This window comes from Takifugu rubripes, chromosome 19, assembly GCF_901000725.2.
Source record: "Takifugu rubripes chromosome 19, fTakRub1.2, whole genome shotgun sequence".
Classification (NCBI taxonomy): Eukaryota; Metazoa; Chordata; class Actinopteri; order Tetraodontiformes; family Tetraodontidae; genus Takifugu; species Takifugu rubripes.
Window position 1 is genome coordinate 15,261,932 of NC_042303.1, and position 17,656 is coordinate 15,279,587.

The 17,656-nt window shown below is 49.6% G+C and overlaps 1 protein-coding gene across 1 annotated transcript in view; it reads right to left on the bottom strand.

The window, feature by feature from the left end:
- Positions 1-17,656, bottom strand: part of plxna1b (plexin A1b) — a 122,381-nt gene that overhangs the window by 94,777 nt on the left and 9,948 nt on the right. The window contains exon 2 of the mRNA XM_029826087.1: positions 666-2,101. Within this exon, the coding sequence (XP_029681947.1) occupies positions 666-2,101 (1,436 nt within the window). The remainder of the gene's footprint in view (positions 1-665; positions 2,102-17,656) is intronic.

Here is a 17,656-nt window from a genome sequence, read left to right on the forward strand (position 1 = left end):
CAGAGGCAGAAGATGAGGCTGCGGAGACAGATGGTCGACAGAGAGGAGCTCGCTACGTGCACGGAACAAAGATACGGGAGGATTCAGGTCGGGGCAGGTTGAGGATGGTGGACTAATGGGGTGACAGGGAGGAGAGAAGGCCGGGGACAATACAGAGAAAAGAGGTGCGATTGCGCAACAGCCTCTTTAACGCATGCAGCCCCATGTTCCATGGATCAGTGGGTAAATATCAATAGTATCTCATTCGATTCCCCCAGCTCCTCACACTGCAGCGCCACAAACTTTACTGTGGATGAGGGGGTGTGAGAGACTACTCCTCAGTGACATCGCACAAATCCGGGGGGCCTAGCTAACTATCTCCCCTTCTGAGTGAGTCGGAACACCACGAGGAAGAGATGAGCGTGTGTGAATCAGATGACTGTCGGAGAGGAAAAATCAGACCTTTTCACACTTAATAATGCTACGTGTAGCACGCCGGTGGCTACGTGATACGTGGAGTAGTCAGTGTCGCGCAGTCAAACATGCACTCGAGTGTGTTTATTCTCATGTATGCTAGTGAGGCAGTTGCTTTAATTGGAAATGAACGTATTTGATGTGGTAAAAAGAACGTCTGTAGATAGAGAAAAGGCCCTTTAGAAGGTTTGAAAAAGCCGATTTGAGCTTACCGAGTTGATGCAGGCCAGCTCCTTGTTGAGCAGCCAGGGTAAAGAGAGCTTCCCTTCTCCTTTGTAACAGGACTGAATTCTCTCTTTGATCTTTTCTTTTATCTTCCTCAGGGTGAACAGGCACAATGCTGACTCTTTGGGTGGTTTGGCCCGATTCTTCTGACCCTGGGAGAAGATCGTAAAGAGGATGTCTTCATTCTCGGAGATCCCCAGCGAGCTGGCCAGCTGCCTGCCCGGCCGCGCCAGGAACGCGTCCTGCACCAGGCGGTACTCTACCCCGTCCTTGGTGCAGCCAATAGGGAACTCCACATAGGAGTAAAACTTGGGGTCGTCCACGCAGAGGCGCACAATCTTGGAGGTGAAGAACTGCTCCCCGCTGGCGTCGGGGGAGGTGAGCTGCGTGTCCAGCTGCATTGTTAAGTAATAGACAAACTGCTCACTACTGAAGCTGTAGACATAATAGATGTCAAAAGCGGGGAACTTGGACAAAGTGTCTGAGGGGATCTTGAGCTGAGAAGACACAAACTCATCCTGGTAGACAAAGCTGAACATGTCGGCGTTTTCTTCGTTCTCCATCAGCTTGCGGCTGGACAGCGTGGGGAAGTACTCGGATTTGCCGTCGATGGGGGTTCCGATGAACAGCTTGCTGGTGGGGCTGTGCGGGGAGCTGATGATGACCCCAGACATCGTCCCCGACTCCGCCACGCTGGAGAGGTAGTGCTCCTTACGGTGGTGGGGTTCGCCCAGCTTGAAGAGGTCGTCCAGGCGCAAGAACTGACAGATTCCCTGTGAGGTGCTTCCACAGGCAATGAGGCGGTTCTGTGCATAGTCTATGAGAAGGAGCTTGTTCACATTGGGGGTCTGCGCCAGGTCATAAGGACAAGACTGGACACTTGGTGGGGGGTAACACTTTTCATTGTCCACCACTGGCCCAGTCATGTGGCTCCGCAGTTTGGTCAGGTTGTTAGATAGCTTAAAAATCCAGTTGACGGCTCCCACGTAGACCTCTCCGGTTTTGTTGTGGATTGCCAGATGTGTGAGCCCCCACTCGGCTGGAGCAAAGCGTTTGAAGCGGGTGGGTTGGCCTTCGGAGGACGACAAGGTGGCGATCAGCACGATCCCAAAGAGAAGGAAAAGGTTCCCTCTGCCAGGGACAGTCAGCGGCTGCGCGAGGGAAGGCATGTCTGGGCTGTTTGGAGGCAAGTCTTGGGGGGGGGCGGGGGTGGGAAAGGACAAAGACAGGAGAAAGAGCGTAAGTGCTGTTATCAAGTCCCGCTCAGGGTTCTCTTTTCCTTCCCTGTCGAGGAATAGAAAATAGTCTAAGGACAAGGACGAGGACAGGAGGGGAAAGAAGAGTCCTATTGATCCACTGTTTGATTCTCTTTGTTCCAAGCCGTCATCAGGAACATCGTCCACGGGGCCACGAGTCAGGAGCCCTGAAAGACACGAAGAAAAATACACGGTCAGAGTTTAGGGGGGGAAAAAAGAAAAAGACTGAGAATAGTTTTAAAGAAATTCAGGCTGACATTCACCCCGGTGATAAATAAATGATATCAAATCAAGTCTGGAAGGCAAGTGTGTGTCTGAATTTAATTATAGCAGAAGATAACTCGAGCGTGGGCCGAATATTAAAGGCCCCGGCTAATTCCAGTCATCGCTGCAAAGAGTTACACTAACCTCTTTAATTTTTCATAACTTTCAACTTCACCGTGGCGGCTTGGCAAGAGTAGCGTGGGCCTGTGGGCGTCGTTACCCTGACAGCCAGCGATTTATAGCCGGGTCTTTTCAGAAGAGTTCCCGTGGTGGTGTCAACATTATCATATGCTATACAGGAGCCGTGGCAATTACAGCCTGCAGCTCTGGCAACTGCGCACAGGTATTAGCTTCTTGTGTCAACACAGCTGACTGACAAAAACACCAACTTCCCCCAGATTACATTATTCACTACATACTTTGCCTTCAATTGACAGGCAAGCTTCTTTTTCAACTTTGTGCTAACAGATTTCGTAACACACCCGAGTCAGCACATTTTTATTGGTTTTCTTTGACTCACGGTTCAGGCCGCACTTCAGATTTTATGCAAATACCAAGAGAATTTTCATTCATACGAGTATCTACAGGCTGTAAGATGAGGTCTACGTACACGCCAACACGGCTAAAAAGCATACGAGAGGACTATTCTGTGCAGACCGGTCATGTGTACTTGTGTAAACAGGAAGTAGGTTGCTTGGTTACTAGCGTCCAGCCCTCCAGAGGTTGGGACTGAAAAAAAGGCATTTCTTCATTTGGAGCCAACAGGATTATGAAATCAATTCAATTTAGCTTTATTTATATTGTGCTGGTGACAATGGAGACGCCCAGAGCCTGACCCCAGAGCAGGAATGCAGAACTGGACAAAACTGCAGCTCTTGCACTTCCTGTTTTTCCTGTCCATCCAATAATTTCCACACAACAGCAGCTTAACCAAGTAGGCAAGAACATGACTCAGATGATCCAGTCGGGAATCAAACAGCCCAGGCTACTCCATTAGTGTGTATGCTAACACACCTTTGTGGCACCTACGTTTTTCTTTGACAAAAGCTTTCCTAAGATAATTCCTTGTCATTAACTCAATCAGCACAACTTTATTTCCTTGTGTGCAATTAAAAGCTGGTGAAGAACAAATACATCGTGAATGACTGCGTCAAGAACAGGTATTGGAAGAGAAGAAGAGGAGAGGAAGACGGCATTGTCCCGTTGGGTGTCTGCCAATGACAATGTAACGATAATGAGGAGGAGGCTTGGCCAGCCACGTGCTGCTACAGACCAATCATGTCCCTGCAAGAGCAGGAAATTATTTCTCCTGTAAATTCCGATTATGTAAAAGAGGATGCAATTCATCCAGGGACCCCGACACTTGGATTTCACCTTGACGATCAAAGCGCCTTCGCGAATTGAGTTTTACGACCAGACCAAATCAGAATATACGAGACACATTATGGGGAGACGGAGGGAGGTGGGGGAGGAAGGAAGGAGGAGTTAAAAGAAAATCAAAGTGGGGACAGAGAACTGAAGAAGAATGGGACTTTTCTTTTTCTTGTTGGTCTTATCTACGTCCCGCTCTTTCCTGTGCTCGGCCACTCAAGAGCAAGGTTATCTGTCAGCTGGCTGCTAAAGAGGTCAGGAAATGCGGTGAGCTGACAACCCTCAGAGGGATGAGTGAGTGTTCTGGTCGAAGCAGGAATCCTTGAGAACGTCTGAGATACTTTAGAAGAGACTTTATTTAGAAGAGACGGTAAATGCAAATCGGTTTCAGCCGCTGCAAACAGGCTGTTGAGGCAGTTGTGGCTCGACTGGAAACCAGCCAGGTCTGGGAAAAGCTGGGATGGAGCAAACAACCTTCTCGATGAGCCAATCTGGTGACGTTTGGCGAAGGCTTCGTCATTCCCAGGTCACGACAAAAAGACCAGGGGATATGTGAAAAACAGTGATTTCCTCATCATTCGGACCAGCTCTGGCTCGATTTGAGGCTTTAGAGGAGCTCAAATGACAGCATCTGCGTGTCCCAACTGCCCGATACGCAGCCCGGGGACAGTCCGATGCACTGAACTGAAGCTAGGCTGTTAGCCGTATCCAGCACCATCGAGTGAAATCAGGTCAATCATTTTGGAATGAGGCAAATCTGCGATTTCGAGGGCAGCCGCCATATCAGGGGAGTGGAGGACAAAACCACATGAGAGGAGAAGATTTAAGAGGGTGAGCTGCGAGGGGCCGAGCTGATTGGATTTGGTATCTGGACACCCTATCAGTTGATGGGTTTGAAATACGGGACTAAATGTAAGAGATCATCAAGCTTAGACAAGAGGGATTTAATATGCATTAGTTTATTTGACTCAACAGGGCTTCCCCACAGACACAGGGTGGCGGATGAAGAGGAGGAGGTGGTGGACTCGTCAGTTAAGGTGGATAAACTCTCCCTCTTGCGCCATCCCCTCCAAAGAAGCTAAACCTGCCCGTCCAGATAATGGTCGGCTCTCAGCCCGCGAGCGCAGCTGATTTATTGCCAGTGGCATATCAATTACAGCACTCACCACTGGAGGGGAGAAAGAGCAGGAGGAGAGAGGGATGGTGATTAAGAAGGACGAAGAGCAGCGGCGCTCCAATATACTGGCTGTCTTTTAAACTGCGGCACAACACGTGGCTCTCAGCTGAGACAGGGGTCGCGATGCCGGGTGGGACGGGGGCTTCGAGAAATGGGAGAGCGCCACGGCGACGCACGCGTGCCTGGAGAGAGAGCTAGAAAACAACCCGCCGAGGAGAACCCGCATCAACAGCTCCATCTGTACCTTTAAGAGGCAAAATGACTGGGAACATTCTTGTTTACAACACCCAAACCACTTAAGCAGTTTCAGAAAAGGGGGTAAACAATCTACAATGAGAAAATCTTAGGTTTCACCGCACAGTCACATCCTGCGCGGAGGCTTTCTTAACCATGTTGATGTAACATGTGGATGCTGTACAAACACTGGCTACCGTGGAAACCAGGTTTCACCAACACCGTGTTTACGGAATGTCAGCATCTTCGTAAACAAACTCCAAAACCCGACCGTGAGTTAGCCGAGGTGGTGACTGGGAGCAATATGGTGCAACACAAACTGGCTACAACACAATCTACATACACAAACACACATTACCTGCATCTGCGCACACACACACACACACACACACACACACGATTGGGATAACACTACATAACAGAAATCAAAACAGACATCTGGGGGGAAAAAAACCCATAATGGTTCTCTAACTTAATCTGCCCTCCACCTCTTCACTCAACAGCCAGCACACTCGAGAGACTGCAGCTCTGCCCGTGAGAGGAGGGGGAGGCGGGTGAGGGGTGTCCAAGGGCTCCAACAGCACGGCGAGGCGGCAGGAAGCGGGTGGTAGAGGGCTGGGGGTAGAGAGGAGGGGGAGATGGAAGGGGAGCCAAGCCCTGAAGCCTTAATCCTCTCCCAGGGTCTGCCTAATCTCACCGGCACTATCTGCATATGGGAAGAATGGATTACCATCCCCCAGCGCGCCCCGGCGTGGGCACGGCTTGGTGTGGGGAAGCGTGGCGTTCGCCGAGCAGACACACAAAGTCTGGCTGGAGGGGTGACACGCAATTCTTGTTGATATTTTAGGATATTTTAGGCTGTTTTCCCAACTAAATACTACATTTATGAAAATACGCAGAAGTCATGGACATGCGTTGGGGGCAACGGTCTAATACACAATCAGACTCACCCGACACCTAAAACTGTTTTCTTGGTAACTGAAATGTCCACGCTGCATCTAAACGCCCCCACCTATGTTGCTGGAAATAAGATATTGACAAAAGATGATCTAAAACGCTTGAAAAGCTGCTCAATAGTGCAGAAATGAACCAAAGGCCACAGACGCCGAGGCTTACGAAGCACGAGCAACGATGCAAACAAGTGTCGCCGTGAACAGGCCAAACATCAGAGGTTGATGTTGGACAGTATTGCGCAATCTGATGCATTTTTATCACTTCCCTCCAGCTTTGGCCCAGAGAACGAGCTGACGGGCAGGTCATGGGGCGTATAAAAAGCCCTTATGAGGGCTGTTTTAGAGGCGGCCTAAATCAGTTTAGTGGAAGACAGGCACCAGCGCAGCGTCTCCCTCTGCTGAACCCAGTTTGTGTGTGTGTGTGTGTGTGTGTCAGAGACAGAGACACCGCAGACCTTCGAACCACCAGCCCGACTGGAGAGATAAAACCATGTCTGGACATTCCGAGCAGCTGCGCCTTTAATGATGAAGAACCTCAGACGTCATCTTCGGTTTACTCTATTTCAGTCTGACTTAATGAACTGGCAAAGGAGGAATTCTTCACAGTCGTTTCACCGGCGACTAAGAGAATAATTGAATTTCTTGGTGGTCAAAGGCGGGGGAGGGGGATCCGTTAATCACAACGTAATCAAACTCCTAACAGGGAGCAACAGTGAGGCCGGCGTGAGACGCGGCTCTTTAACGCGGATCATTCTGGGGCTCAAGATGAAGCACGAAGAAGAGATGCAGCAGTAAAAACCTGCAAACGTCCGAACGACGCCAAATTACACCGCAGAGGCCACCTGCATCCGACGGCACTGATGTCACCGTCATGACGCAACACGTCATCATAAACCAAACCGGTATCAGACGTGAAAGAGGAAGAGCACAGTTCTAAAGAGCACTCCTTCTTCACACGGGAATTCACACTCTCGCCGACAAACGCGAGCCTCTAAAAGCACAACGACAACGCCCGCCCCGGCCCAGGCGACCTCTCTGAACCCCAACGCTGGCGACAAAATTCGCTCCAGACTGGAATGCTGGCAGGCACGAATGGCTCCGGCGACTTCGTCACCCCATCAAACACACACACACACACACACACCGTCTATATGTAACTGCTGAGTGTTTGGGCGCGCGCCTTCTACTTTATCTTCCCACTAAGACAGTCAGGAATGAAAGAGCCATTGTGTTTAGAGCAGCTGGAGCTGTTTGGACTTAAGGTTTATGAAAACTGGACCTGAACTGGCCGTTGAGCACAAGAGCGAGTGCCCAGTCACGCTCGCGCCGTCGCTACAGCAACACATACAGCGCGCACACACACACACTGCCTCCGTCTTTCTGCCCCCCTCCCCAATAAGATGAACACCTGAGCGGGTTTGTGCCCTCCGCATTTCAAATCTCCTGGGCGACATTCCTGGAAATCTGACACCCCTCTTTCCAGCTACTGACACACAAATGAGGAATGGAAGGAACAGCCATCACATAAACCTGCCCACAATTCAAAAAAGCATCCATCGGAAAACACACACACACACACACACACACACACACACACACACACACACAAATGCAGCCCCCGTCAGATTAGTGGTTTACTGTTAATCTCTCACTGTGTTTGTGCGGCTGGGTCTTTCTTTCCATGACAAATCCTGTGTGTGTGTCTGTGTGTGTGTCAGAGAGAGAGAGAGAGAGAGAGAGAGCGAGAGAGCGAGAGAATGAAGGTGAGAAACTGCCAATATATAGGTCAAGGCCTCAGCGGGCCCAGTCACAAGGCAGCAACAGTGCAGTGAGTTTAATATTTTACCAGTTGTTCATCAAGGTTATATCCCACTGTTGCCTGCAGCCCAACTGTTTCTGTAAGATCTGATCTGATGAGAACAAGAGTGGAGCTGAACGATCAGAGCAGGTGATGAAACACAAGAACAGGCTGTTCAGTTGTGCTGTGTGGTGGAGGAATAACATTACTACCGAATTACACAGCCAGACAGAATCCAAGATTTAAAAAAGAAAAAAATGAAAAAAACCACTTGTTTTTCAGTTTTAACAGACAAGTGGAGCAAGCTGGACCAGCAGGTAAAGAGTGGCCAAAGTACCTGGACATATTCACAAAAATATTATCATAGCGTTTTAATCAATATCATGGAGACTGGCTGCTAATGCTAAAGCTAATATAGTCGGTAAATTCAGCTGGAAGCATCCGTGGATTTGACTGAATAATGAAGCAATTAGAATTTAAATACCAACATTAACCTATCACCAGGCACGCAGGCCGTCCCACATGCAGGGCAGTGCCAGAAGACCCCCTGCAGGAACACTGACATGAATACTTGCTCTCAACGCCGTGCACGGCGCAGCTGAGCAAAAACACTTCCCTGTAACGACCAAACTGTCCCGAGCAAAGTTTCATAACAGCCACGGCGTTACTGGGATGACAAACGATGTGTGTCAGAGATACGAGGCCACGGCAACCGGGGTTTTGTTGGGTTTCATTTTCCAGATCCGAGACGTTCGGGCTGGAACAGAGACGGAACACAAGATCCGAGAACCTCGGTGAAAATGAATTTTCCCCCCGAGTGCGATAATTACCAGATATCGCCATTACAAAACAAGCGAATATTCAACATCCAAATCTGGCCTGCGGGCGCCATTAATTATCAGAACGCCTGCATGTTCCCACACGCTGGGCTGGCTTGAATTAACCTCCTGAGCCGTGCCAGTCACACGGAGGGTTAACCACATCTCTTCTGCGGTTGACACACAGTCATTCATACCGCCAATCACGCTGCGGTCAGCTGGTTGCGAGCAGGTTGTGCAGGTGTTTCTGCCTCGCAGCGCACAGGTAAGAACAGGTTCTGCCAGACGGGGACACAATGGTGACTGGAGCCTATTGTCTGTCCTGTGGACACTGGATTAACCGACTAACTGAAACTGAGACTCTGAACATGCAGGCGGTTTTTTTTCCCCACGAAAAATCAAGAGACGTGATCTAAACTGTTGATTGTTAGCGGTGCACCCACCGACACAAACCGCCCGCTTTAGGCCCCGTCTGATGCAACAAAACCCAGGCATTCTTTCGTAGCGCTCCTTGTGTTCTCCCTGCTGATTTAACTGTAATGGAATGCAGCCCGCTCTGCCCAAAACAGCTTATTACAGCGCTGAGCTGAAGCTCCCTCCCATCTGCTTCCTCTCCCTCCCTCCCATCGCGAGGCTTGATTGACCTTTGACACCGCAGCGCTGGAGTCTACTCGCGCTGCACGGTGTTATAAAAACAGTGTTGATCGCAGTGAGAACAGTTATGGCGTTATAAAAAAGCCCTCCAAGGGTTTGAGGACAGCGCCGGCGGTGCCAGTAGAGGGTGGAAGAGGAGTCACATTATGAAAGCATCCTTTTTTTGTTTTACTGGCAGCGGGAATGTAGCCTTCCTCCATCTTGTGGAGCAGATACTGCTGTCAGTAGCAGAGGAAACGCTCCTTTTGGCAGCACGCGGGGATTTGATCGGTACACATGTAAAAATTCATCAGCTACAAACCAACAGATGCACTAAGATTTAGAATTATTAATTATTGGACGCCATGTAAGTTAATTAAGAACTCCTCGATGGTGTGAGCATGTTCCGTGTGGCCCGTCCCATCTGTGGCACGACTGTTTCAGCCTGAGGAATGAGAAGAAATATGCATCTGCAGATAAAGAGATTCCATCAGAGACCCACATCTGACCCGAGCGCTTTAAAGCGCCGCCTAAAGTTCAGGACCTCGCCCGGATCGCTCCTTCTGGTGGGAGTTCTGCTGGCGCGCCATCCCAGCAGATCTGCCGTCTGGTTTAAACTGAAAAAATGACCGTCTGCTTGCTGCGAAATCACGCGGCTAAATGTGTCGAAACGAAATGTCCCCGACTGCACGCTAACGCGCTAGTCCACACAGCAGATCTGCCGCGGCCTCACCGCCGTCAGCGCTAAATGTGCCACATTACGGGCACTTCAATTTCATTTGCAGGTTAAGTTTGCAAAGCGCGGCATCAAATGAGTCAACATGGCCGCCATCGATGCGGCGAGTCGCCACGGCGAGCGGGTTGAGCGGCAGCAGCTCACAGCCTGAGCAGACACGCCGCCCCGTCCGGGGACGAGACCATTCATTTAGCTTAAATGACACCGTTACATCCGTGTCATTTGAGGCGAAGGCCAATTATCTTCAACCGCGACGCTGTGGAGCGGCAACAAAGGAAGCTCGTCTGCTGCCGCCGTTTTTAGCTTTTCAGCCCTGAGCCAGCGAATATTCAAGGCGGCGGCGCCGGTGCGATTGTGGGTGCACACCCATCCGTGATGGAGGAGGGGAGCGGGGGCCAGTGAGCTCAGACGACTTCCTGGCTCGTCCCAGATCATCAGCACATGCTGTATTCTTGATGAAGCGCGCAGGACTGCACACATCACTGCCCGGCTATAAAAGGCAGCGGCGGGGACAGAAGCCGGGGTGTAAATGTGGCGAGCACGCCTCAAAGCTCATTCGAGAGCATCGGCAACTGCAGCAGCCCCACCAAACAAAACCCCCCTAATTATATCAGAGGATACACGATTCACATCGTCTGCAGACAAATATTTCAGGGGGGAAAGAGGATGTGTGAAAGACGAGAGAGAAGATGCAGGTGAGAAGAGGTGAGGAAGGAGGGAGGGAGAGAGGGGTGAGCGAGGGGAGCCGGCTATACCTTTTCAGATAACAACTGAGGTGGAACGAGGAGGAATGGAGCGAGATAAGAGGAGAGCAGCCTGTGCATGTTAGGGAAAACGGGAAACTTTTATTCTCAGCTAGCAGGCAGCTGGGCCTCATAACCATACCCAGCACCACTCCGGCTCACGCCAGTACTTCCAACCAGTACTCAGAGCGGTGCTGTAGACCAGAACAGGCTTTAAATGCAGCCTCCACTTGACCACGGACACCGATATATCTCTTGGTGCGTTTGAAGATGAGGAAGATGCAGGAAAGCTGCAGTTCGACGCTACTTTCGCTGCTGAGATTTCTAAGTTTCTGCTGCTTTTCAGGAACTACAGGGATGGAAATAAAGACTGCAGACTCACAAATCATAGAGGCAATAAAGAAACAGGAAGTGGCAGCATTCCGAGTTTGAAGCAAGCCCTCCCTTCATGGAGTTCTAAACCAGCTAGTTAGTCCAGAAGGGCCAGTAGCATTCACCGGGGGGGTGAGTCACAGGGAACTCTGGGAGGGAGCTCCGAGGAGCATCAGGACATAAAACATACAGATACCTCGGGGACAAGCTCATCAGGTCGCATTACCGAAACTGCCTTTCAACTTGTCAGACAGCACCATTAGTAAAGCTGGCACTTGTGTAAACAGGGCGTGTGTGTGTGCGTGTGTGTGTGTTCTGTTGATGTGTAACTGGATTTATGTCTAAGTTTACATTGGATGCTCCCACCAGGCTGGCAGAGGGGTGGGAAGTACCGCCGGTGAAAGTTAAGGAGGGACAGGATGAGGATGGAAGTGGAAGCCGCCCGTCAGTGATGTTACGGCTGAGGAGGGACGAGGAGAGACGGGGGGGGGGGGGGGGGGGACATGGCACGGTGGAAATACAGTAACCTGAGCGTAGAGGAAGAGAGATAAGGGGAGTGGAGCGGGCAAACATGAGGGGGGGGAGTGGTGAGTGAGGGGAATGCCTCCAGTTGAGAGGGAAAAGAAGATGAGGGGAACTCAGGATATTTTCCATCAGTGAGCCCGGAGGTCTGTGGAAGGTCTTCCTAAAAGGACTCCGGGAATTCTTCCTGTAGATCTGTTTAAATGTTCTTTTCTCCTGCCTGATTAAGTCTATTTCTGTTGCATTCCAGCCTGCTGAATAAGCGCCTGCATCCCTGGCCCGGCTGCCTCACCGTGGCGTTCAAATACATCACGGCAGCGGCGGCCAGGCAAATGACCTGCCATGTTCCATCGGCCCCCGTGGGCCGACCGTCATTCATAACGCCGCGGCCCCTCGCTCATTTCAGCCGCTCTCCTCCTCGTTCAAGCCCGATTGGAAATACGACCGGGGCATTGTTTACGCGCCATTATCATATATTGCTGAGCGTTAACACAAACTGTGTCAAAGTGGTGCAAATGGCATCCATAAAACATTGTTATGAATATTAGAAAGCAGAGATTTACCTTCTGCAAATTACTGTTATAAAGCAGTCAAGCAAAATTACAACACAAAGCATAAATTCAGCTAGAAATGCAGGAAAACCCAGCGTTTCGTCACAAAGATCTTTGCTTTTCCCTTGCGAATAGCCACATCTCCACCTGAGAGCCTCATATGAATTCCAGCAGCTGCACAGACACACGCAACCGGCAGGTCCGCGGCTCAATTGCCCAAAAGAAAGTGCATTTTCCGAAAGAATTGACTCGTGACGGCGCGTCTGCGAGGGCGCCCTGACCTTTCTGAGGAGCAAACGGAGTGAATCCGTTCCTTCTGGCGGTATCTGTGTGAAGAGACGCAGCAATCGTTAAATCATAATGAGTAAATGCAACAAAACAAAGCACGGCCAAGCGCTATTCATTTAGCCCAAAGGCTACATTAGCATCTTCAATCAGATTGAATCTCTTATTTGATATGCAGACTACTCATTCTTTGGGGAGGGGGGGGGGGCATTATTCCTCAGCCCTCATCTGAAGACTTCAGCAGCATGTGACGCTAACACAATCAAGATTTAAATAAAAACTGAGGGGGTTTTACTTTCACTGAACAGCTGTGGGTCAGTAATTTGTTACACTCACAAAACAGATGCAAACAGTTTAAGACTTTAGTGCGGGAGAATTTATTTCAATCTCGATTTTTTTGGGCAGGCACGCGCATCAATCTGTCGCTCAAGAAGGGATATAGTGCCGCTTCAAATGGGGCTTAACAAGCACACTAGAACACGAAGCTGCCCTGTAAGCTGATTCGCTGGGGAAAGAAGGATAAAAGGAGAGACTCTCGGCAAAATAGATGGGCAGATTATATAGGCTGACCACAAATACTGTGACCGTCGTCAAAAACCTCTTAAAGCTGTTAGCATGTCAAATAAGAGAAATCCTGGAAAGCCTGTAGTGAAGCGACACTATTTTACAAGCTCCCGACCGAGCGAATAAATCTCCCGAGCTGGGGGATGTCTGAGTTAAGTTTGTTCTGCTGTTGATGGGTTTGAATACAAGATGTTTGTGACACCAGGTTGTTGAGACAACGGGTTTTATTATAGGTTCATTACTGCAGGCTCAGAGGGGAACAGTTGTGCTTATTATGCAGAAGAAACATGGCACATGTCACTTATAAAAGCTGTTTAGCTCATAGCTGAACTGGCCCTGGTCCTCTGGCCACACCCACTGGGCTCTGATTGGTTTATCAGATGCATCTAAGCAGGAAGTGTTTTAGACTTATACGCACACATTGAAACCTCAACAATACAAGTGCGTTGCTGTTCTGCTGCCTTCTCATATGCTTACAATCCATTTTAATAACAGACGACAGTTGTGCGCCGCTTCTTTTCTGCTGCAACTTCACCCAAAAATCTCTACCCACATTTTAATATTGCTAATTTGGGTTACTGTGCTGTTGGTACGTTTGCAGACGCATGGAAAACATGCCTGTGGGGCTGGTTGGGCCAAATCCACAGTGCTGGATTGGGATTGGCTGCGCTAGTCTTCCTATATTCTCTCACTGCGACATTGCCTTCGTTAGCTAGCCAGCAGCAGCAGTAGAGGACTGCTGGCATTGCTCCAACTATGTGTTTGCGCTGAGGGGGTTCCTGGGGGAGAAATGTGTCAGATAGAGCCACAGCTTTGATGAGCCCCTTGCCAGTTGCCACAACCAAATTCTCTGAACATGACAGGATGCGATGAGGGACAGGAAGGAGGAAGATATATGGAGTGGGAACATACGCGGGGAGCCGTGTGTGCAATGCCATCTTTGTCTCCTGTGGTCCTTGATGTACGACCAAGTATTTAAGCAATAAAGACACACAAATGTGCACAGAAACGCACGCACGTTTGGCTCACGGCAGACATAAACCTCAAAAAACAACAGCAGTGAAACAGGATCTTGACTCCATCTCCTGAAACTATGAAGTCAACACTCTGTTACTTAAGTGCTCCCAGAACATCGGAAGTAAGGGGAAGTAAAGTTTTCCCTGACAGTCTTCCAGTCCCTTTAGCCTCTCAGAATCAAGTACTAACTCAGCGTGCTCTTCAAGGGTTTTCCTCTGTGGTTGCAGTTTAAAAACAAACAGCACGGGGAGAGAAAGATGGCAGGGTTGAAAGGCGCCTTTGCAGGATGCAGAAACCTGCCGCCTCCGCTGAGCAGTCACAAGCACCGGAGCTCTTCCAGGCTTCTCTTAATCAACCTGCAGTGACATAATCTTACAAGAAATCTATACATGCACGAGCTGAAAGTGCCGCGGAGGCAGTTGTGTAGACGCAGGAACTCAGGGGGCTGGGGTTTTACCACAGTGGCGCCAGGGCAGAGCAGGCAGCAGCGGCAGCTAGTAATTAAGAGCATTTGGCTGAACGCTTCCAGTCAGGGACGAGGCTGGAGGGCTAAGGAGACCGGGGCGACAGGTCTGACACCGTACGCACATGTGCCTGTGTGCTTTACGAGGGGCCCCGGGGCTGCGGGCTCGGGCCGGCGTTCAAGTCGTGCTGACTCAGGCTCGACGCTGCGTGTCTGCTTATAATACCGCCGGTGCAGCTAGCAGGGGGGAGAGCGATTGGCCTACGTGTGCCCCCTATCCTAAAAACTCACCCTGTGTTTAATTTTTAGTTTCCGCTCATCGCTCAGCTCTCGCTCCCTCTGCTCTACTTTCCAGCCACTGTCATTTTCTGCCCGTCGTTCGCTTCCGCGCACGGTCAATAGGATTCAATACGCTTTACTGGCCTCTACAGAAGAGAGGTGCAGAAAACAATCCGCATCAAAACAGGAAATGCATTTGACTGGAATGGCGCTGTGGTCAAAAATTAACCCCTCTTTTGTGGTTTGCTTCTGCTCGGACACCAAATGGGGGATTAAACAAATGCTTCCGCTGCACAGAATCTCTAAAGTACACCTACGTCATCTCCTTTATGTGGGCATCGGTTCTCTGATAAAATCTGCAGAAAGTTCGATTTATGAAGGTTTAAGGCATTTGAAAGTGTCACAGAAACTTCAGGTCACATTATTATACAATAAAAAGGCCCTTGACAGTATAAGGAGCTTGGCCCTGGCTTTACTTACTGAGCGTGCCAGTTAATCCTATTGTTGTTGACTCGGGAGTCTAAGTGGCAAGCTTGATGTTAAATCCTTGCTTTAGTCTCTTTGTGTCTCATTTGCAGCCATAAAACAGCCAGAGTTGTCCTTCAGTTTCAGAGTAGACTGCTTCTGAAGTGAACGCCCTGCAGGGACCATGACCGACCACACCGGACATCACATCACACCAGTGTGAGGTGACAGGATCTGATGCTTAGAGACGTGTCGGAACAGAATTAGACAGAATTCAATGAAAAAGGAGCAACATTTCAGTCAGTGGTGGAAAGAATAATAACAGCGAATCTGCAAAGTTCTTTACACCAGCTCCTGCATTACAATGTTATCCTCCTCCTCCTCTTTCACAAGCCTAGAATTTGTTTTGGGGAAGGACACACACACACACACACACACACACACACACACACACACACACACACGCATGCGCGCGCTCTCTCCGGTGTTTACAGTCTAAACAGAGTGTATCAGGAGTGTGTCAGTTTATTGTTTGCCTCTTCCTCTTTGCGCTCCCCGCTGTTTACCTCTGCAGAACAATACACCGGCCTGGGAAAACCTGCCATCAGGAGGTCGGATCCTGTGCAGCGGTGTTTACGTGCCTGCCACAGATGAATTGTAATTCCTCCTGCGTTTCCTGCATGAGAACATGCGACACTCTGGACAGTCATCCCGCCCTGCTGCAGAGCCAAAACACCTGCGCGGGCGTATGGGATGGATTTAATCGCCTCTGCGTCACAGCTTCTGTCTAAAAGGTGCACGGTCTATAACCACCGAGGGACCGCGGCGCGGCGCTGATGCCTCGCGACCAGACCCACAATGATTCAGCACTTTACAACCTCTGCACAGTCACGGACGCTCATTCCCACCTTAGATTTTTCCATGTCATTCATTTGAGCGCCAACTATGGGGAGTCAGAAAGGTCAAAAGGGCACCTGGGATCCTGTAACTGGACCGAGACCTGGTTTAAGAATTCCTCTTGGTCCGGCTACACATGAACCTGATATGAATAATGCGTGTGTGGTGTGTGACGTGTTTCCCTAGATAGATGCAGCGTGCTTTTCATTACCAGAGCTCCACACTGAAACAGGCAGGAGGAAAGAGAGCGCCTGCCCATCCATGCTTTGGCCCAGTGCCAGACGTGCTCCAACAAAGAGAGAGAGAGAGTGAGCGGGAGAGTGCATGGGGCAAATATTTCCCTGGCAGGATCCCCGGGATGCAGCGGAGGGCAGGGTTCAGCCGGTGAAGGAGAGGCTGCGTGCCCGGCAGTCAATTAGCGGCCTGCATTTACACAACAAATGGAGCTCCCGTGGCTTCTCCAGCGCCGGCACGCGCAGGCACGCACACCGCTCATCCACTCATCCACTCATCAGTACACGCCGAGCCGAGGTCACAGAGACAGGAAGAGAGGAAGAGAGAGGAGAAAGGGGAAGGCTCTCTGCTGGAGTGGTCGGCAAATTTGCAGCAGCGTTCAGGGGAAAAAGGTCGCCCACGAACGAAAAAGTCAATCAAGAGCCAGAAGGATTACCGAGATGCTTAAGTTTAATGCTAAAGCTTTGGAAAATAGGAGTATGAGCTGCTTTTTTCTGCTGCAAATTGAAAGGTTTTTTTTTGGAGTTTGAGCAATTTATTTGAAGATACTCTCAAAGATTACCTGCTTTTAGCCTAACGAGTTGGCAACACTTCGGGCTCCCCTTTTGTGATCCAATGCACCTCTCTTGCACAAGTAAAATAACACAAAGCAAATGAAACCTCTAAGTGCACATTAAGAGTGACAGGTTTCATTATTAAATATTTGGCTTCACACAAAACTGTGAACTGACTAAAAAAATAATTGTAAGGTCACTTACAATGAAGAAAGAAAACCATTCAAGCAATCGACCAGTTTTCTCTTCTGGGTTACATTTGTCTTCAGCAATTATGGAAACATTATGTCCAGTATGAGTGCAATCAACTGAGAACATTTACAGAGAGGAGAGATCCACTACTGTTAGAGCAATATTAGGGCTCAAATTTGTAAAATAAGCCAATGAGACTGTTTTAAGTGGACACATTACACCCATTTACAGATTTTCATAGCCGAGGAGGCTTTGCTCAACTCCTCATCTGGAAAATAAACTTCAGAAAACTCTGTAGTCACCTCTACGGTCTCAGGAGGGCCACAACTACAGGAGCCGCCGCTCAAAAAGGCTCAAATTCTATGCAGATGACGTACAACTAAAAACTGCAAGTGCTTAATTTTGGTTGAGGACTCACTGCCCATCTGTGTTTACTGCCCCTGCTTCTCCAGACCATCTGTCATCGTTACCCACCGACATTCAGGTGAGACAGTCGGGCCTGTCCTGTGGGATCGCTATACCGTTGACATGAGGAGGGGCCTGAAAAGCTGCTGACTCCGCGTTTATACAAATCTCATCACCAAAGGCTGATGCCAATGC